A 21,840-nucleotide genomic window follows, 5' to 3' on the forward strand; every position below is an offset into this window, starting at 1 on the left:
CATAATGTACGGGACATTATGACATTATGAAAACTGATGTGCGTTATAATGTCCTGAATTTTATTTTAGGTTTTTATGATCACATAATCCCGGACATTATGACGCATACATCTGCGTCAAAATATCTCAATATCAGGGTGCTTCATACACATCGAATTGAAATGTTGAGCGAGTAGTGTAAATTCAACAGTAATTGACTTTTCTTCAACGTGAAGATTTTTACCGTATAAGTAAGCAATTTATTACTAAGACCATAAGATCGGAAATACTGAACTTGTTAGGTCTAGAATAAAAGAGAAAAGGATTACCCCTTAACTATGCTCCAATAACAATATATCCCATCTCAAAAATGACAAGATGCTCGTAAGGGGCTGGTATTGTATCGTTTATTGGTAGACATGCTCAAATTAAAAAATAATGCCGAGTCAATCAATAAGAAAAAGAAACATTATTGTACAATTCTAATAAGTAATTAAAAGTTCTACATTACCTTATCTACATAATTGGTTCGTGAAGCTACTAGCGTCGTTTAGTATACTTTTTTTTCTTATTATAATTGTTGTTTGCATTAACATTGCTCCGATTACGATACTGATCCTGCATGTCCAAATTTTCATCCTCAATCATTGCACGAACCTCTGCAATTTCCTCGCGTAGAGCTTTTAGTTCTCGCATGGCTCGCTTTGCGAGTTGACCCTCTGGAGTCGATGCATCTTCAAACAACAGCATACTGATTGCCTGTTTCAGTTCGATCTCTGCTTTGATTAGGTTGTCCTAATAGAACAAAAAAACTATTGTTAATTATTTTATATTGCAAGCTACCGCTCACCATAATGCTTATCCGTGTATGTGAATGTCAGTTAAAATTATTGAACGGCTTTAGCATTGGTGTAAAACATAGTGATACGTACCAGTAATTCGTGTGATTTGATTTCCGTTGTGTCGAAATTTCTTCGTGACAGCTGCACTAGAGCTACGTGGTACTCATACATTGCGATTCCCGCTAGTCTGGAAACCCCGGGCTCCAGAATCCGTACTATACGAAGAATCTCGTCACATAGCTCAAATTTTCGCTTCAACACCTGCTTTGGTACATTAGCCGGATCCAGTGACATGTAAATGTTACGCAGCTCACCGACCAGAGTTTGCTTTGCCTCCAGTACCAGTGCGTGACACGGATTCAGAGTTCGCGAATGTTTGCTGATTACTTTCTCCAGGTCTCGGATTTCGGGAGCTACAAAAGGACAATAGAGTTATTAAGCCACGTTCTGTTCCTGGTATTTTTTAGATACAGCTGACATTAGAGAAACAACGCCACGTTCTTAACAATTTTTTGTATGTTGAAAATTGTCCATAAGTATCTTGTGAAATTTTGTTAACTACTTTCATTCAATCAAATTCAAACCTTGAGGCATACCCTTTCGCCCTATGCGAAACATAATATTTTTGGTATTTTTCAGCTATACCGAGAGTGTTAGTCTATTCGGTAAATTTTCCTACTTTAAACCAACATTTGACCACTATTTCCTAAATTTTCACAGTAAAATATTAAAAATCGCGCAAGTGACAGCGAATCTTCAATCTTCTGAACAAGTATCTAATTTGGAAAAGAAAATTAAAAGCTGCCATTTTTTATCCCATTTTGATGATAAATAGGTCGTGGGATGCTGAACTAAATTTTCTTTCTAAATTTTCATTGAAATAAAGACACTTCTTAATAAAAATGACGAGCAATTTTCATATTTTTTATTTAAAAAATCGCAAAAAATGGTTAGTTTTATATTATTGTCCCAAACCGCTTAATATTTTTAACAAAGAACATAACATAGCATACCGTTTGGAAGGTCATTCCTTCTTCTTTCCAGAACACTTAAAAAATTGGAAATTGGTTGAAAAAAGACCGCTTAGAAAAATTTATATATGTTTTCAAAGTTATATCATCTGTTGTTAAGTTAATTTTCTTCAATTACCCTGTATTTCGAAGCCAGTAGGCCGTAAAAGTTTGATATCTTCGGCCTACAGTGCAATGAAAAAAGACTGCAGATACATTATAATTTTTTATTTTGATGATTTACAGTTGCAGTAACTTTTATTTTGGAGTATTTTATTCTTTACAACCTTGTATGACTTTAGATATTAGAGATACTAATTTATTCTCCTCAATGAGTTGAACCATGGTGTTATAATTTCGTAGAATTAAATATGTTGTAGTTAAGGTAATATTTACTAAAAGCTAAAATTTTACGAAATCAAGCAGAGTGAAAAAGCACTTTGCAGTAGTACCAAATTTCCCCTACACGCATTTCAACACAATTTATTTTAACACAGAGAACAGACGTCCAACTCCAGCTTTAAAGTTGTGTAAAAATCAAAGACATTTTCGAATGTAGTTGGGATATCCTAACCAGGTGCGCTACTGTCGTCATTTCGTTCAGTGTCTGAGTTCGACTGAATTGACAGCGACTCACATAGACGTTTCAAAATGGCTGACATTATTATATCTCTACCCAGTCAAACTATTCCGGAACCGCGGGTTTGGAATTCTGAGTGGATTCAGTATGGATTCCAGGTCAAATACAGCGACCGATTGAGTTGGAATCGTTTGTTCCTTTGAGCTGGAATCCATACTGAATCCATTCAGGATTCCGAACGGGTTCCGGAAAGGGTTGCGATTTTTGCTTGAGTTATGATATTAGCAAAATGACACATTTTGTAGATTGATTAATTTACAACTTGAGAACTATTATTTGATGAACAACTTTTCCGAAAACACCAAGTCACTAGAACTCACCGTTCAAAAGCTATATTCGGTTGCTTCTGTGTGGAAAGTTGAATACTATCTTTAAAGAAGCCAGTAATATTTCTAATAAACTTTAGATTTCAAATTATTGAATTGACCTTAGTGAAGGTAAGTTCAAGTCGTTATTAGTTTTGTCTTGCTAGATTTCATTTTTCTGTCAGTGTGCATCAAGATTTTTTTCATCATGTGAATTATTTTCCAGATTAAGAATTGATCAGCCTTTTTAGTAAAAGATGGCTAGGTAATCTCTCGCATATACCTGGAGTATTTTGATTGCACTAAGAGCTGTTAATTTAAAACTAATCTAAGTTCAATAAGTTTGGGCCGGATGTTTTAAAAAATCAGTTTTTTCGGTGTTTATGAATGTTTCCAATCATTGGAAATAAACATAACAGTTTGTTAGGTATCATACAACTCAAATTCCAATGGATTCTTCCAAAATTTATTATCCTGTTTCTGCTATTTTTAAAAGGGGCCAAATATTTCTATTTCTCGAATTCACCCCAAAGTGAAACAATCTCTTTCATGTGTACCCCGACAACGCAGGGGACATTTATTTCGGCCAATCAACTGAAGAATTTCGAAGATTTACTTTTGAATATGAAGTACGCGTCGAAGTCAAAAGGCCGGTGTATTGAGACTGAAATATAATGGAAAATGTCAGTTAAAATAACTTTATTGAAAAGACTACCTGTTAACACCCAAAGGAGTATTGAACCCTACTCATAAAGCATATAGCTCTTTACCACACTAGGTTAGGAAAACAGCATATTTTTGAGTGTTAGCTCACTGTATATAGATTCACCTATGTATGGAGAACCAAAAATCCGGATACGCAAATGCATTACTGCTGGACAGTTACATATCAAGATTTCCGTAATCGGTTTCATAAAGATCACACGAATATTACTCCACCCAAAATGAATGTCTAGGAGCGTATAGGCATTTGTTTTATTCGCTCTCAAACTGTGAGCGAAAAGCTCCCAAATGATTCAATAGTGTTCAACCCAAGACGGATACAGGTGTGCACATTTTTTTCTGTGTGAGAGTGCAGTTGTCATTTTTCTTCGACGAAGCCGAAAAAACAAGAGGATATAAGGAATAAAAGCACAAACAAGTGACGTGGGCCTTTTTGTTACTATAAGTTTTGTTTCGGTTCGGTCATAGTTGATTTATTCGGTTTTTTCGAGGTAAAAAGTGTTCCTAAGAGTTCTAATCGGTAGATCCGAGGTGAAGCTCGGCCTTTTCTCACTTTTCATCGTGCGCCAAAGAATCAGAAGGCTCGTTCGGATGTTTATGTTAACTTCAAGGGCCGCCATGCTTAATTTTGCAAGTTTAAATCTAATACACTCAAAAGTGTCAAATGCTCCCACCTTTATCTCCATCTTGTGTTCAACCAACCTCATACTTGTGCAATACAATATCATACCACATAGCTATAAGCTGTTGGCTACACAATGCAGCGATGACTTGAATAACACATATCAACGTCTCAATGCTGTCTCACTTGTGATCGCTGCACAGAGGAGCAACTGAGGTCGAATCCTGGCCAAAACTATTTATTGCGGCTATTGCTGTTATTTTACCTTAATATGAACTAAAAATAGACAATAACTAGTTTTTGGGAGAATTTGGCATCTATCCACCTACCAGTGCAGGGGTCAATTTTCTATATCCTTCCGAATACTAGTATTTTTGAGGTGATCCTTGTGAATACATTTGTTTTTCCCGTTGCATGAGCAGTTGGTCAGTGGAAAAGCAAGAAGAAAAGGGATGCCTGTGCACATATTCATAGAGATACATTTTATTAAACATAGTATTTGGCCCTACAGCATTTCGGCGTACCTCAAATTAGTATAAATATCAATATTTTCAAATCGCTTGGAATTTGTGGATCGGACAAGATCGGAAGAGATTTAATGTTTCTTAGATAGCCAGAATCTTGTTTTGTAATGTTGTTTCAGCAACATTGCCGGATCGTGCCGCATCATGTAATTTTTTCACATTCAAATTTGGAATAAAATGTTAAAAAAAGGTTTTTTTTTAATGCCGGTCCAATATACAGATACACTGTTTTTTCAGTTATTTTTAAGCTGAGGTTATACAAATAGTTATATTCAACTACGTTTGTTATAATATTGTCTTATTTAACACAGTCATCATCATATGAAAGCGATTTTGCTGGATACATAACAAAAAATGATTAAAAACCCCTTAAAATATCACTATTTCGCATCCATGCAAAAATTCTTTAGCAATTTTTGACATACTCTTTATTTTGCCACATTATGCAGTATGCTTTTAGGTATGTAAAAAAAATATAACTAATTTAAAAATCGAAAAAAAAATATTTTGGTTATTGGCCAAGAATTTGTTCTAGTTACTCCTCTGTGCGCTGCTGCAATGATGAGAAGTTTGTAGAACTCAATCGAACGACTACTTATCATGGACCCTATTCTCACAGTCACGTCACCTAGTGACTAGAAGAAAATTTTCTTCTAGTCACCAAGTGACGTGACTGTGAGAATAGGTCCCCATATATCGTTATGGCCTAGGGAGTAAGGGAGCCCGGGGCTAGTTGGCGGTTGGGGTAAGTTGGCGGAAGCCCCTTTTCTCCGTTTCTTTTAAACATAAAGCGTTGCCTCTCGTTGTGTACCTCAAGTAATGTGAAACACATTATCCGATGTGTTTTTGTTGCAAAACATTTTGTTTTGTTGAAATTGTGGGCGATATTGTGTTTTCGAGCATACCAAGTAAATTTTCTAAATTTTAAATACTTTGCGGTATTTAGGGTGATTTTCAATCTATTTCCCGAATAATTATATTTTTCGATAGCACGTGAAAGGAGCTTTCAATATCCGTAGAGATATTACATCTATCCACAAACAAAAGTTATTTTTAAAATAGTTTTTAATAAAATATGCGGTTGGGGTAAGTTGGCGGTGTTGCACGCGGGGCAAGTTGGCGGTACTATTTACAGTGTAAAAAAGTCATCAAAAAATTTTATTTCTGGAATTCACTCCAAAGTAAGAAATTCTTTTTCTTGTGTATCGCGCCAATGTAGGAGACATTTATTCTGGCCAATTGAATAAAGAATTTCGAAAATTTGCTTTTCAATAGGGAGTAAGCGTCAAAGTAAAAATGCTGGGGTATTGAAACTGAAATATAATAGCAAATGTCGGTTAATATACAGTTTTCTCGAAAACACATTCAGCACGTTCCAAAAGGACCCTTGAGGTAATTGAATCTCCATTTGATTGCTTAGTTTTTGGCATATCCTCACATACCGCCAACTTACCCCGGGGCCGGGTTTTCCGCGTCACATATTTTTGTCTCTAAAAAAGGAGACAATGCATCAAACACTTTCAAAAAAATCAAAGATGTTGCCAACAGTCTGCTCTTTCATGCCGCGTGTTCTATTTTGCAAGATCTACCTACATCAAAGCGGTAAAAGTTGAAAACTGAAAACACCGCCAACTAGCCCCGGTCTCCCCTAAATAGGCATTTGAACGAGTAGATGTTTGTCGGTTCCAGTCCTGATGCTATCCGTTAATCTTTTTTTTTTCAAGTAAGGCTTAGCTCCCAACACATACATGCAAACGGGGAATATTAATAACCTTTTCAAACACGTAACATTATGTATACCAAATCAGACAAACTAATGAAATCAATAAAAAATGTTACAACTGTACATTTAAATCCAATTTGAAAATCTATCACTTCCACCGGTTCCTCTTGGTTATCGTTGAAATAGGAAACGTTTTCGGTGATATTTTTTAAAACTGTAGATTCTGTTTAATTTTAAACAATTAGAGATGAACTAATGATATTGAAACTTAATAGACAACACAAAGAATGTAATTGTTGCATCAAACCAAACAAATGGCAGTGCAGGAGGCAAATACATTACAGGGTCCAAAATATGTACGGGTCCAAATTACGTTGGTCACCCTAGTTGTGTAACCTCTTGATGAATAAATTAATCAACAAATCATTTCTAATCTTGAAGCCAAACAAAACTGTATCGACCATTTCCGTTTGAAGGGGATTGGGTGATTTGGTAAGAGTGACGTGGTTAAGAGGATTAATGAAGTCCTGTGGTCATAAATGTTCAATAGCGAACATTATTCTCATAGAAAAAATAAAAAAGTCATAAAAAAGTTGTAATAAAAATATTAAATTTGTGAAGGTTATCATAGACAACGCTTCATATATCCTTAATTTAAGGTTGGACAGAGAATGCGCAAAATTCGCAAACGAAAAAAACAGTTTTTTCCACACCGTATGTCAGATCTTCATAAAAATCAATCAGCGTATGTAGAATGTTGTTCCAGTACTGCTGATTGATTTATGAAGATCTGACACACGGTGTGGAAAAAAACTGCTTTTTTCGTTTTCGATTTTTACCCTTTCTCTGTCCAACCTTAAACGGCCGCTACGGTTTTTGAATATAGAGTACATTACTTACAGCAATCAATTATTTCACTTCGAGCGGCACATAAAATTTCATTGACATACTCTCGTTTCAAGAACTGCCGGCATTTGTTGCATTCCCACCTGGGGCTATAAAGTATAAAATAACCAAAAGTTGTGTAATATAACCGGTCATTTGAACTAACTTGTCCGGGTAGAAGGAGCACAGTCCATCAGCACATTCCGTACATCGTATGGAACTCAAATGTGTTCCCAGTTCCGTTGGATCTCTGCATCGCTTGCAATAACACGTAAAGTGCCTCCCTTCTCTAAGTTGTATTTGCCGATCGTATGTTCCCTAGAATCAGGCCAAGGTTAATTATAGTTAAATACGTTTTCTACCGATAATCCACATACAAGTAAACTTCTAGTGTAGCTGTTGTGAAGAATTTCGCCCATTTTTACTGGAACGGTCGTGTACACTCGAACATTAGAAGATCCATCAATCGACAGCAGTGTATTGGGAATACAGCTGTGCGTCATAAGCGCGGTTTTAGGAAATAACCCCCGAGCCAGGTTATGCAACTGCATTCCTGGGCTGTCATCATTGCCACGGAGCTCGAAAGTGTTCATGTCAAGGATGCCACAGATCCGTTGAATCAACTCTCCTGTAACTTCAAGATCTCCAAAATTTTCGAAAATCCCATTTTCTAGAAGAGGTTTTACAACGCATTTCTCATGAACATCCCAAATCTCCGTTCCGCGACGTTCCTCCAAATATGCTTCCATACGCATCATCTCATTGTACCGGTCCTGGTCAATTCGATACAACAGCAGACATCGCACCGGGGTGATCACGCTGAAGTGATTGTAGATGAAATTTTTGTCTAAGTTCGATTTTCGATAGAAATCGCACTCCACGTCATCATGACCATGACAATCGTAGCAGAGTGGAGCCTTTCCACATTTGCTAAAATATTTACAAGTTTGTACTGCGAAATGCTTTGTTAATGTCAAAAAAACGACACCTGCATGTACAACACGATTCCTTGAAACAGTTCAAACAGCTAATATCAGCATCATAATACGGTCCAGTGACATACGGGTTTTCCAGTAAGATCTGCTCTCCGCTAGGAATATCGCGCTTGGCAACTACGAATCTGAAAAAAAACGACACGTATTAAAGTGTTGGCACACTAACCGCATAATTGTAATAATAGATTTATGACACTATACTATATATCGTAGCATCACGAAATCATTTGCGCGAAAGTGGTGCTGGGTTTCACTTACCGTCCAAGCTCTTCAGAATGTAGAACCTGAAAATTTTGCTCAAATCCCGACATTATCAACGATAATACGATCGAACACAATTCGATACCAATGGAAGTAAACCTATAAAACTAGATCACGTCACAGGTTTTACAAGATCCATTTCTTTCATCACGCTGCGCATGCGAACTCCGACAGTACGCGCATGTTTTAGGAAACCCAGCTGATCTATTTACATACAGAACCTGGGTAGTTGTACGCCTATGTGCTTAAATATTTGATTGAGTGCATGCCCGCTCCTTCGTAGAAAGGGTGTCCCACAAGCCGTACAATTACTGTCGATTGCGAAAAAACCTGCGTTACGTCGAGTTGTTGGCTCTATAGGAAGCCATCAATATTCTTTCTGAGAAACTGCACCAGCATGGTCTTTCACTGATATCAAATTTGTTCTCTAAAAAACACATGCATTTTTTGCACGGCAATTTATAGATATCACGAATTAGGGCACCGATAAAAAATCACACTATAAAACCAAAGGAAATTTACCATCATTTTCAAGTGCACTTGCATGTTTAAAAACAAATCAAATGATTTCCCTTCGAATTTCACATGAAAATCTATTAAAACGCAGTTCATGTGCTATTTCAAATTATATCCATACTACTTTCACATGAATACGATATGTTTTACCATTGAATTTTGGTTGCCATACTGTTGAGTCGCATAGTATGAACTTTCCACATGACATTTATGTGAAAAACATATAGTGCATATCCATATGTAAAACAATTGATTTCGCCGATTCTTCTACCTATTAAATCTATAGGTAAAACTAATTGATATTCACGTGTAATTCATTTGTAAATCTTAGTCAATGGTATTTCTTATGATGTTAATGTGATTTTCACATAATGTTCGCAAGAATTTCACTTGAAAATCATATGGTCCACACTCTATTAGATATTCAATTGGCAAACGTATCCTTTTCATGTGTTTTACAATTGAACCAATTTAAGTGTTTTCCACATGATGTTAACGTTTCTAGTTTTTTCAGTGGGGGGTTTCCCCAAGACTCATGTCTAAGCCTACTACTCTACAATTTTTACATGAATAACATTGACGAATGTCTTGTCAATTACTGGATACTAAGGCAGCTTTCAAATAACGGTGTGGTCTCTATTACAGGTCCCAAAGTTGTCGATTTGCCGGGACCATTGCAAAACACCCTGGATAATATGTCTGCTTGGACCATCCAGCTGAGTATCGGAATCTTTACGGCGAAAACTGTGCTAATCATATTTTGAAAGAAGCGTAGACCAGCGCAACTACAGTTTTAAATAATGGGTCAAATTATTGCTTAGGTTTCAACATTCAAATATCTCGGGGTATGGTTCGACTCTAAAGCTACCTGGGGATGTCACATTAGGTATCTGAAAGTGCCAACAAAGGATTAACTTTCTCCTTGCAATAACCGGAGCATGGTGAGGTGCCCACCCAGGAGACCTGATCAGGATGTACCACAAAACGATATTGCCGGTTATGGAGTACGAGTGTTTGTGTTTTCGCTCCGCCGCGAACATACATTTGATCAAACTGGAGCGAATCCATTGTTGTTTGCGCATCGCTTTGGGTTGCATGCATTCGACCAATACGATGAGCCTAGAAGTGCTGGCAGGCGTCTTTCCGCTGAAAAGTGATTTGGAATTATTCATATCGGTTACTTATTCGATGCGACATCTTGAACTTGTTAGTAATTGTAAATATCGAGCGGCTTGTCACGCTCAATTCTCAAAGCCGATTTATGTCCTTGTACTTCGATTATATGTCACAAAATATCAATCCTTCTTCATATTACCCCAACCGTGTTAATCTCCCTCATGCTTCTGATTCAACTGTATGCTTTGACACATCCATAAAAGACGAGATTCGAAGAATCCCGGATCACATACGTCCGCAAGTGATATCAAGCATCTGTCATAGTAATTTTCGAGAAGTTGACTACAACGAGATGTTTTACACCGTCGGGTCAAGCGTCAAGGGCTCCACTGGCTTCGGTATATTCAATCAGAACCTGACCGGCACATTCAAACTCAATAACCCTGTTTCAGTTTACTTCGCAGAACTTGCTGCTATTCAGTATACCCTTGTAATTATTGATACTATGCCCACCAATCATTACTTTATTATTTCGGACAGCCTTAGCTCAATAGAGCCTCTCCATTCGATGTAAAGTAGAAAGCAAATTCCATGTTTTCTGGGAGCTCACGGGTGCTGTATCTGTAAAATAGTACAAGACTACTTTAGTTTGGGTTCCATGGCATTGCTCCATACCAGATAATGAAGAAGCGGACTCTTCAGCTAAGGGGGGCGCTTTTGGAGGTGACATTTACGAAAGACCAATCTGCTTTGATGAATTTTTCAATATCTCTCGTCAGGAGACGTTAGAAAGTTGGCAGACATCGTCGAGCAATATAAAATTAGGACGGTGGCTACATTCTATCATCCCGAAGGTATCGACGAAGCCTTGGTTTAGAGGAATGGGTGTGGGTCGGAATTTCATTCCTGTGATGTCTCGGCTCATGTCCAATCATTACACGTTAGACGCTCATTTCCGACGTATTGGGTTCGTGAATAGCGATATCTGCGCTTGTGGCGACTGTTATCATGATATCGAACATATAGTCTGGGCATGCACCGAGCATTGTTCCGCCAGATTTTAACTATTGGGTTCCATTCGGGTAGGAGAAAGATCACGCAATCCCCCAGTTCGGCAAGTCACGATCTTTTCTATATGTCCCTTGTATACACCTTCCTGGAAACCTTCAATATACCTATTTAACTGCTTCCTTTCTTTGTATTATCATGCTCCTCCGCCTGTACCGTACATAATCTATGGTTTGATGCGACTTCAAGGTTAAACGAAACATCCCTGTCGAATGAGTTAACAAACACGAGACCTACAGAACAATCATAACACGCATAACTGCAAAACTTGGCGTTGCCGATCCGCAGCTGGGCTGTACTACGAAATCGAGTGAAGGAATTCCTGCCGGCTCATGCAGGACCACTCGGCGTTACATCCCAATATACTTCCTGATGAAGGCCGTCCAAGTCTGAAATCCAACCCGCTGATCTTCTATTGCTGAAACTGAATGTTATTATGCTTATAATTCCCGTTTATGTATTTTTTTTTATCCCTTTATGGGCAGCTAGGGCCGAGGGTGGTGGCTAGCGGGTTTCATACATCCTTGACCTGACGGACAAAGCTATGGTGCCTTGAACACAGGCAACGCAGATCCAAGGCCATCATTGAAATGATAAGTTCTGCGTTTGAGATGTACTTCCCCCGGTTGCCAGACGAATACCTGTAATTATAACTTGTTGCTTTGTATGTATGAATCTAATGTTCAGTCCTGGGTGGTGTATGCGTGGAAGGTGTGGTTTTTAGCGTTCGAGTCCAGGAGTGCATATCTGTCTGGGTTAGCAGGGGCGTTTACTAATTGTGTAATAGTGTGATCGCCAAAGGCTCGAGCATTTGAATGCTAGCGTGTCTCTAACTTTGCGTGCATAGATTCGATTTTAGATTCGTGTGGCCACGTGTATTCACGTGTATTCTTGAACGATCGCGCGCGGACCGTGAATATAATAATTAATTTTTAGTGTATGGTAGAGGAACGTGTTGTCTGGCGAATATGAGCATCATTCTTGATTGGTCCAAGTGAAGGCATGAGTTGAGAGTAGAGAATTCCGAACGTAGCCGGTCTATGATCGCGCGAGTGGTGGGTTAATGCTTGCGACCGCGGTTTTAAAGTTATAGGTGCTGAAAAGTTCACTTAAGTAAGGGGGTGTTTTAATGTTGGCGAAATTGCGAGCGTAGGTGTGTGTGGATGATTGAAATTGTAATGTAAGTTCGCGTTTTGACCAGGTTTGTGTTATCGCGAAAGTTAGGGGCGTTTGTGCGTTTTGGATGTGAGTGTATATGAGAGAATATGCAATTGATTGTGTTAGTGAGTATGAGTATGAACCTAACTTAAGATATAGTAATAAAAGGAAAAATAACATGCCGAATGTTTCTTTTTTAGGTCACTAACCGTGCATTGCAGAATGCCCAAAAACTCTGAACTAGGCCTCGTCGAGTCCAGTCTGTCCGTCTCGTCCTGTCGTGTTTGGGGTTTCCAGGTTACATGCATTCACCAGATGAGACTAGCTCAGTTTACTTGTGCACTGGTTTCGTGGAATCGAGGCGATCATCGAAATGATAGATCCTACGAGTGAATGCACTTGGCCCAGTCACCTGTCAAGCATTTGTGTATTTGTTTGTGTTGAGATATATGTGGAGCCTGTAAATAATATTTTAATACGAATATTATTGTATTTGTTAAAATAAGAAACGTGTACTACTTGCAGTTTGTTGATCGTTCCTACTTATCTGATTCCATCGAGTATGAGAATACATCTCCATTGTTCTAAAACCTGGCGACGTCTGATGGCAGAGAAGAATCATTGTTGGCAGCAATGTTGCTCTTCTTGGATGTATGAGCTCGAAAAGGTCATCACAAGAATATAACGCATGAGACCGAAAATAAATAAAAATAAAATAAAAAGAAGAGTTAGTATTGTTATTGAGTATTAATAATGTGCCGATTTTTTTCGAGAGTTGTCTTACTGGAGCTGTAGAGCTAATTGATTCAATTAAGGTATGGACCTAGACTTCTGGAATCGAGGATAGAGACTTCAGGACGTGAACGACTCATGAATGCGCGAGAGCGGGGGACTGTAGGTTCACGCTTAAGACTGCATTTGAGTGATTACAAGTGCTGAGACGTTCATATTATCACCGAGATGTTATAATGTCTGGAAGAGCGCGAGTATAGGTTGCGTGGATGGTCGCGAAGGGCTCAAGCATTTTTATATTTGTTTGTCGTGTGTATGTGACTTTGTGTGTATACATTCGATTTTTATGTAGTTTAGTGAATATGAGCATTATATTTTTGATTGGTCCACCTGACGGCATTGGACTTATGCTACTAGGGCCTAGAATAGGGGATTCCGGACGAAACCGATGCATGATCGCGCGAACACGGGCATTTGGAGGTTCACTCTCGAGACCGGGATTGTTAATTTAAAAGTGCTAAACCATTCACTTAGTCACCGGGGTGTTATACTTTTTACGAGATCGTGAGTGTGGTCGTGCGTGGATGATCGCGAAGGACTCGATCGTTTGTATGTGGACGTTTTTGTCGCGTGTGCTAGTATGTAACTTCGCGTGGACACATTATTTTTGTAAGCGTGTGGCCATTCGCATGTTCGCGTATTCTTCAATGACCGCGCGTGGACGTCTTATCTAGTTTTTATTTCTATTGGTCCAACTAAAGGCATGAATTTGGGCTGCTAGGATCAAGGGCGGAGACTTCCGGACGTGACCGATTCATGATTACGCGAGCTTAGGTTCCAACGTTCACCTAATCAATCGGGATGTTTGAATATTGGCGAGAACGCGGGTGTTCGTATTTGTGACCAGGTTTGTGTTATCGTGTAGGCCACGTTTGTACGTTTGGAATGAGAGATTGATAGTGTATATGAGAGAATAAGAAATTTGCTTGCAGAAAGAATTGGGCCCTAAACCCACATTGTATATTATTTGACCATGGCAGTGGATAATAAAGGTCGCCAAGTTAAGTACTAAAATTGATCACAATGTAGCTTAACTAAAAAGAAAATATTCGTATCCCAAGTTTCTGTGATATAATCACTGTAATACTGCTTTGGTGGAAAAGCCCCCGGACCACATCAAGGTACAGTATCATGCCGAGGGACTTATAATTCCCGTTTATGTATTAAGACAGAAAATAAACCATGGCACATTAATCACAAATAGAGTTAACTGGTTTATTTTTTTCTAAAACATGTCGTTTACTGTACAAATTCCTCACGCGCCCTGTGTCTCGGTTGCTTTGTAAAGTCTTGCAATGTGACCTTCTCTCCATTTTTTCCGCACAGATTAGATCTATCCGAGTCTTTATAGTTTCTGATGGCTCGCAGGATCGCAACTCCGAAAAGAGTGTCGAAAAATGTGGATCAAATGATAAGCGTAAAATTCCTGACTTATCATTGCACGAAGGAGACGAAAATTTTGATAAAAATCAAACAAATATATACAAAAGCTTAATTAAATAAGGTTTCAGAAATGCGAACGTGGATTGGATATTTTCAAAGGATACACGGAATAGACTATGCAGCGCTTAGAAGGATCAAAATGACGTTGTCACTTTAGATTGACCAGCACACTTCATCATCATTATCGTGGCTGAACAATCCAGGTACTCTGAATCATATAGATCGATTTCCGGTTACTTAGTCATGGGCCGCCAGTATTCTTAAACGCCCACCGCATGAGCATCTCTCTCCAAGATTCTCTGCTGAGCATAACTTTAGCTGTCTCTATTCCGGCATTCGCATAACATGTCCAGCTCACTGCAATCTGCCGTATTTTATCAACCTTCCAAAATAAACATGTTTGTATACTTGCAATGTGATCAAACACACCAAGCCAATAATAGCCTGCTTCCTTCAACGTCCACGCCTCTTAGCCTATAGCAACAGCAAGTATCAGCGATTTATATAGAGCAAGTTTTGTGTGCGTCCTCAGATTGTGGGACTTTAGCTGACTACGTAAACTATGGAAAGTTTTATTCGCTGCAGCAGCACCCCTTTTTGCCTCGCGGCTAACGTCGTTATCACATGTCAATAGTGTTCCATGATATATGACTGCATTGCGTTCTATCGGCTACCATTTATTTGGCTTTGTCAGAGTTCGATTCTTTCAACCTATTGTCAAAAAAGGACCATTAAACGTATTACAAACTGAACAATTTAGACCGCCATTATGGCACGTAAAAAGCTGGATACTGTTGTAAATAATAAAATTTGAGTGAAAACTTACAGAATTTATTGCAGAATAGATTTCTTATCATACAGCCTTTCTATCAGCTTGGAGATTTCTCTTGATTTGTCGTTGTTTTCTTTTTTTCCTTTTCCTTCAATTTAGTCATTTTACTGTTCTCGATATTTTCCAGGTACTCATCGTAAGAAAAACTAGTTGCGACCTGGGTTAATGTGTCTTCTGTTTTGATTTAGCTTTCTGTAACCTTTTAGGAGAGCAAAACACCTCACCCAATCAGGGGCGGCGAAACACTTTACGCCCGAGTGGGTAGTAAGCATAGGATGAGGGGTCCATTAGTAAGGATTTCTTCCCTTTTCGCAACGCACACGGCTACATTACATTCACATTAAATCACGTTCGTTTATGCAAATGGAATTGTGGTACATTGATGTTTTCAAATGTATGCAGTGCGAGATACATGCGTTGCACATCTAATTTTTTTGAAATGGTTCAAAATTTCGAGTCGGTAATTACCTACTCGGTTATTTTCGAGTGGGTAGTACTACCCATACTACCCACGCTTTCCGCCGGCCCTGCACCCAATACGTCCAGATGCTCGGTTAGATGATGAGACAGATCTAATGGTTTCGTTCCGATAAGTGATTCTGGAACAAATGGATCGTATTATATTATGAAAATGTACAGTTGGGGGTGGGCGTAGCGTATTGGTAAATCGATTGCCTTGTACGCAGCGCACCTGGGTTCGAGTCCCGACCCCGCACATAGGGTTAGAAATTTTTCATAAGAGATTTTTCTAACCCGAAGAGGCGAATGACCTTAAGGTTAAAACCTCTATAATCGAAATAAAAAAAAAAAAAAAAAAAAAATGTACAGTTAAAAATTTATCACCTCGGTTTTCGTCGAAGCCCTGGAATAATGGTTCTGCATCTAGAGAACTCCCCTTTTGCATCTAGAGAACTCCCCTTTTGCATCTGTGCCTGTACTGGTACCTATGTTTGTATCAATAGGGAACTGTTTTGTATATGTTTAATCTGTTATGTATTGTCGAATGACCCAGTAATAAGCGAGTACCACAGTGTACGCGAGTATGCGTGTGGATACGATTAAGAAATTAAATATATACAGACGGTTGCTGGGCGATCGTTCTCAGTTTAGTGTACACCATCAAAACATACGCGTGTTATTGATTGAAGAGAACTGTCCCTCGGTTTCCGTAATTTAAAGTGGCGACGAGGTGAAAATATTTTGAAAAAACATTTTAAGTGAAAGTGATTGCAAAAAAAAAATATAAAGGTGTTTTTCGCTGCTGATAGCGGGCGGCTGAAAGGAGTGAACAGCAAATTAAAAGGAGAGCAAGTGATTTGCTGTGGAATAAGTGCCGGTGAAAATAGGTGCGATATTGCACACGGCAAAGGAAAGGTAAATCGAAATCTGGGCCAGCGTATACGGCTATTGACCGTTGTTGCGCCAATAAAACGTTTTTTCGCAAAATTTATGTGCTTGTGAACGATTTTAATCACCATTTTGTGACGGTAGCGTCAGTGTTTTTTTGGCGGCGGTGATTGTGTATTTCGTTCTTTTTCTTTCCTTTTAGGCTTTGGTGTTCATTCTGTTGTGCTTGGTGTTGGTAGAGTTCTCATTCAGTGAGATCCCAACATAATTTCGGACAGTTCAGCGCAGTGCTGCCAGTTTTACTGCAGTTCTGCTGGCTTGAGTCGTGCGAAAAGTTTGTCGAATATTGTGTCGGGCTGAAATTTTCGGCAGAATTCCATACTTTTTGTTCGTTGAGACGGGTGTCGAGTACGGTAAGGTACCATATACGGGACGGTGAGCGAAATAAATAAAAGCATATTTTGTTTTATTTTTTATTTTTGCGCTTGAATTGTTTTATTTAGCACATTCGATATGGCTGAAGGTAGCAATGGTAAGGCCAACGTGTTGATTGGCACAATTGAACCGTATGTGGTTGGTACTTCGTTCACCAATTATTCTGAACGGTTGGAATATTTGTTCCAAGTGAACGGGATTGACGATCCGGTGAAACAGAAAGCGCTCTTTGTCACGTTGAGTGGACCGGCAGTTTACGAGGAGCTTAAACTGTTGTATCCTTCAAAGGATGACCTTAAAAATGTTGGTTACGGTGATATTTCACAAAAGTTGCGTGAGCGTTTTGACAAGGTCGATTCAGACTTGATTCAGCGCTATAAATTTTATAACCGTGTGCAAGGACCAAACGAGAAGGCAGAGGATTTCGTGCTAGCTGTAAAATTACAGGCCGAATTCTGCGCGTTTGGCGAATTTCGCGAAACTGCCATCCGAGATAAACTTGTGATGGGAGTTTTCGATAAATCTTTGCAGGAAAAGCTACTGAATGAGGAAAATCCTAGTTTGGCAACGGTTGAAAGATTTATTGTGAACTGGGAGTTGGCTGGGTCACGGGCTCGAATGATCGGCGATCGACAAGGCCAAGTAGCTTCGGTAAAGCAACGTTTGGGTCGAAAAGAAACGTTCGACAGAAAGGTCAGCCGTGACAAGAGCAGGAGTCGTAGTCGCAGTGCTGTTTATAAACGGCAAGGGCGAAGTAGGAGTGGTGAGTTTCGACGAGCTGGACGGTATGCGGATAAAAAGTGCGATTTTTGCGGAATTAAGGGTCACATCAAGCGCACTTGTTTCAAGCGCATGCGACAGGAGCGGAATTCGGTAAAGTTTGTTGGTGATGACAAGAAAAAAGATTTGAGTTTTGGCGATGAGAAAATCGGCGAACTTTTCAACCGTTTGCGAGCTGATTTGGACAATCCTGAGAGCGATAGCGATTCAGGTGATTTTTTATGTATGAAAGTGTCGTCCATGAATAAAATAAGCGAACCATGCTTTTTGAAGTTACTTGTTCAAGACAAGCTGGTTAAAATGGAGGTTGACTGCGGTTCGGCTGTTTCTGTTATTGGTTCTATTTTATATGAGAAATTGTTTGACTTGCCATTACAGAAAACTAACAGGGAATTGGTGGTGGTGAATGGTTCGAAGCTGAATATATTAGGAAAACTTGACGTTATGGTTCGTTTTAGGACCATTGAACTTGAATTGCCATTGTTTGTATTGGAGTGTAATTATGACTTTGTGCCATTAATGGGACGTAGATGGCTTGACGTATTCTATCCGGATTGGAAAGAATATTTTACAGGGGTTTCTCAGATTAACAATTTACATTTACCAAATCTAGCTGAGAATTTTTTGCTGGAAATAAAGCAAAAGTATTCTCAAGTATTTTCAAAGGATCTTACCTCGCCAATCATTGGTTTTGAGGCGGATCTTGTGTTGAAGGACAATACTCCTATTTTTAAACGAGCGTATGAAGTTCCATTCAGACTTAGGGAGAAAGTTATTGAGTATTTAGGAAAATTGGAGAAGGAAAATGTTATTACTCCTATTAAAACAAGTGAGTGGGCTTCTCCAGTCGTCGTTGTTCCTAAAAAGGATGGTGAGATTAGGTTGGTAATAGATTGTAAGGTGTCCATCAATAAATTAATTATTCCCAACAGCTATCCTTTACCTTTAGCGCAGGATATTTTCGCAGATTTAGCGGGTTGTAAAGTTTTCTGTGCCCTTGATTTGGAAGGAGCGTATACTCAACTTATGCTGTCAGAAAAATCCAGGAAGTTTGTGGTTATCAACACGATCAAGGGACTTTACACTTACAACAGGTTGCCTCAAGGAGCTTCATCGAGTGCGGCGATTTTTCAACAGGTGATGGACCAGGTGCTGGCTGGATTGAAACATATACGCTGCTATTTGGATGATGTACTCATAGCTGGAAAGGATTTAGACGACTGTCGTAAGAAAGTTTCTGCCGTTTTAGATAGGTTAGCTCAGGCAAACATTAAGGTGAATTGGAGTAAATGTAAGTTCTTCGTGTCATCTTTACCTTATCTAGGCCATATTATTTCGGAGAATGGGTTGCTTCCTTGTCCTGATAAACTAGCTACAATTAGAGAGGCTACAGTACCAAGGAATGTGACGGAGTTGAAGTCGTTTTTAGGGCTCGTAAATTATTATGGAAAGTTTGTTCCCCACTTGTCTTCGAAGATTAGTTGTTTGTATAGGCTTTTGAAGAAGGACGTGAAGTTCGTGTGGGATGAGAATAGTGACAAGGCTTTCGTTAGGTGTAAAAATGAGCTACTTAATGCTAATATTCTCGAGTTTTACGACCCTATGAAACCAATAGTAGTTGTTTCGGACGCTTCAGGTTATGGTCTAGGAGGAGTGATTGCACATGAGGTAAAGGGTGTGGAAAAACCTATCTCCTTTACTTCTTTCTCTTTGAATAAAGCTCAAATGAAGTATCCAATACTTCATTTAGAGGCTTTAGCATTGGTCTGCACTGTGAAGAAGTTTCACAAGTTTTTATATGGTCAGAGGTTTGTTGTTTATACTGATCACAAGCCTTTGGTTGGAATTTTCGGGAAAGCAGGGAAAAATGCTATCTTTGTAACCAGATTACAAAGATATATTTTGGAAATGGCTATTTATGATTTCGACATTATATATAGGCCGTCTGAAAAGATGGGAAACGCTGATTTCTGTTCGCGGTTTCCATTGAATCAGGCAGTTCCAGCACAGTTTGACAGAGAAACTGTCAAAAGTATTAATTTTAGCCAGGAATTTCCTGTAGATTTTTCTCAAGTTGCCAACGAGACTAGAGCCGACGAATTTTTACAACAAGTTGTTAAGTTTATACAGAATGGTTGGCCAGAGAGAATAGACAAACGTTATGCACACATTTTCTCAAATCGTGTTGATTTGGAAATTGTCGGGGATTGTTTGTTATTTCAGGACAGGGTGTTGATTCCAAATTCCATGCATAGCGGGATTTTGAAATTATTACACGCCAATCATTCTGGAGTTGTGAAAATGAAACAATTAGCTCGTCGGGCAGTATTTTGGTTTGGAATTAACTCAGACATTGAAAAATATGTCGGTGATTGCGAATCTTGCAGGAGAATGGCTGTTGTTCCCAAACCAAAAGTAATTTCTGCGTGGATCCCTACCAAAAGACCATTTAGCAGAATTCATGCCGATTTCTTCCATTTTGAGCACAGAACATTTTTGTTGGTTATTGATAGCCATTCAAAGTGGATCGAGATTGAATGGATGAAACATGGAACTGATGCTAGGAAAGTTTTAAAGAAATTTGTTGGGGTATTTGCTAGATTTGGATTGCCAGATGTAGTGGTTACTGACGGCGGTCCTCCGTTTAATTCTTGCGATTTTATAACCTTTTTAGAAAGGCAAGGAATCAAGGTGTTAAAAAGCCCTCCTTATAATCCTCCCAGTAATGGACAGGCAGAGCGATCTGTCAGGATTGTTAAGGATGTTCTCAAACGTTTTATGCTAGAGCCTACAATCAAAAGATTAGACATTGATGATCAAATTAATTTGTTTCTGATGAACTACAGAAATACTTGTTTGTCGTCAGATGGTAAATTCCCGTCAGAGAGCATATTTTCTTACAAACCTAAAATGTTAATCGATTTGTTGAACCCCAAGTCTCATTACAAACAGCAATTAGCTGAACCACCACCACCAAGTGATAAACCGATACCAAAGATTTTTGAGCAGATTCAACCTAGTGAACCTGTAGATAAGTTGACGATGGGCGATGTGATTTATTACAAAAATCACAAATCCCAGGATTTCGCAAGATGGCTGAAGGCTCAATTCATAAAAAAATTATCGAAAATTTTTTTCCAGATTGTGATTGGAAACGTTCGGCTCACAGCTCATCGAAACCAGCTAAAGGTGCCAAGTAAGACGATGGCTAAGGCGCGTGGAATTTTATTTCCTTCCGCTAGCACGGTCGTTATCGAAAAACATTGTGATGGTAAAAGCGCCAGTCGAAAGCGAGATTTTCGCGGTACGACGAGCGATGATGAGGAGGATGTTTTTCGAGGATTTCCAGAGAGGATTATCAAACGCAGGAAACTTTTCGAGTCATCGAGTGGCAAACGAAGAACAGCTAAAATACAAACTCCTACTCTAAGGAGATCGAACAGACTAAGAAGAGCCAACATCGAAAAGAATTTTATATATTCTAAGTGAAATATTTTATATAATTTTGAATTTTATTACTATTAGTTAAGGTTTTATTATGTAAATTTATTTAAACTGAATTATATCGTGCTGAATTTATAAACTTAAAAGGGGTAAGGATTGTTATGTATTGTCGAATGACCCAGTAATAAGCGAGTACCACAGTGTACGCGAGTATGCGTGTGGATACGATTAAGAAAATAAATATATACAGACGGTTGCTGGGCGATCGTTCTCAGTTTAGTGTACACCATCAAAACATACGCGTGTTATTGATTGAAGAGAACTGTCCCTCGGTTTCCGTAATTTAAATAATCCTCTGCTTGAATTTAAAAAGCCAAGTATCATCAGCGCTGCCCAGTCA

At 38.8% G+C, this 21,840-nt stretch overlaps 2 protein-coding genes across 2 annotated transcripts; one reads left to right on the plus strand and one right to left on the minus strand.

Annotated features, from left to right (window-relative positions):
• Positions 1 to 364: 364 nt before the first annotated feature.
• LOC131689739 (SET domain-containing protein SmydA-8-like) lies at positions 365 to 8,660 on the minus strand. Its single transcript, XM_058975033.1, has 7 exons — positions 8,507 to 8,660; positions 8,242 to 8,373; positions 7,631 to 8,183; positions 7,420 to 7,571; positions 7,269 to 7,363; positions 912 to 1,234; positions 365 to 774 (listed from the first exon to the last, which is right to left on the minus strand). The coding sequence occupies exons 1-7, from the start codon at positions 8,557 to 8,559 to the stop codon at positions 520 to 522; spliced, it is 1,563 nt and encodes a 520-aa protein (XP_058831016.1). The 5' UTR covers positions 8,560 to 8,660; the 3' UTR covers positions 365 to 519.
• An 8,634-nt stretch (positions 8,661 to 17,294) lies between these two features.
• On the plus strand, positions 17,295 to 21,196 carry LOC131687110 (uncharacterized). Its single transcript, XM_058971151.1, has 4 exons — positions 17,295 to 18,207; positions 18,610 to 18,877; positions 18,929 to 19,287; positions 21,138 to 21,196. Exons 1-4 carry the CDS (start codon positions 17,295 to 17,297, stop codon positions 21,194 to 21,196), a joined length of 1,599 nt encoding a protein of 532 aa, XP_058827134.1.
• Positions 21,197 to 21,840: the final 644 nt, after the last annotated feature.

The sequence above is a fragment of the Topomyia yanbarensis genome, chromosome 3 (genome assembly GCF_030247195.1).
Source record: "Topomyia yanbarensis strain Yona2022 chromosome 3, ASM3024719v1, whole genome shotgun sequence".
NCBI lineage: Eukaryota > Metazoa > Arthropoda > Insecta > Diptera > Culicidae > Topomyia > Topomyia yanbarensis.

Bases quoted from the DNA above. Each gene is read 5' to 3' on its own strand.
- LOC131689739 (XM_058975033.1), bottom strand. From the start codon at position 8,559: ATGTCGGGATTTGAGCAAAATTTTCAGGTTCTACATTCTGAAGAGCTT. The intron at 7,364-7,419 runs GTTAGTTCAAAT...TATACTTTATAG, and splicing joins TGCTCCTTCTACCCGGACAA to CCCCAGGTGGGAATGCAACA. The intron at 1,235-7,268 runs GTAAGTAATGTA...GTCCTTTTGTAG, and splicing joins AAGTGAAATAATTGATTGCT to CTCCCGAAATCCGAGACCTG.
- LOC131687110 (XM_058971151.1), top strand. From the start codon at position 17,295: ATGGCTGAAGGTAGCAATGGTAAGGCCAACGTGTTGATTGGCACAATT. The intron at 18,878-18,928 runs GTTGGTAATAGA...TATTCCCAACAG, and splicing joins AAAAAGGATGGTGAGATTAG to CTATCCTTTACCTTTAGCGC. The intron at 19,288-21,137 runs GTAAGTTCTTCG...ATTTTTTTCCAG, and splicing joins TAAGGTGAATTGGAGTAAAT to ATTGTGATTGGAAACGTTCG.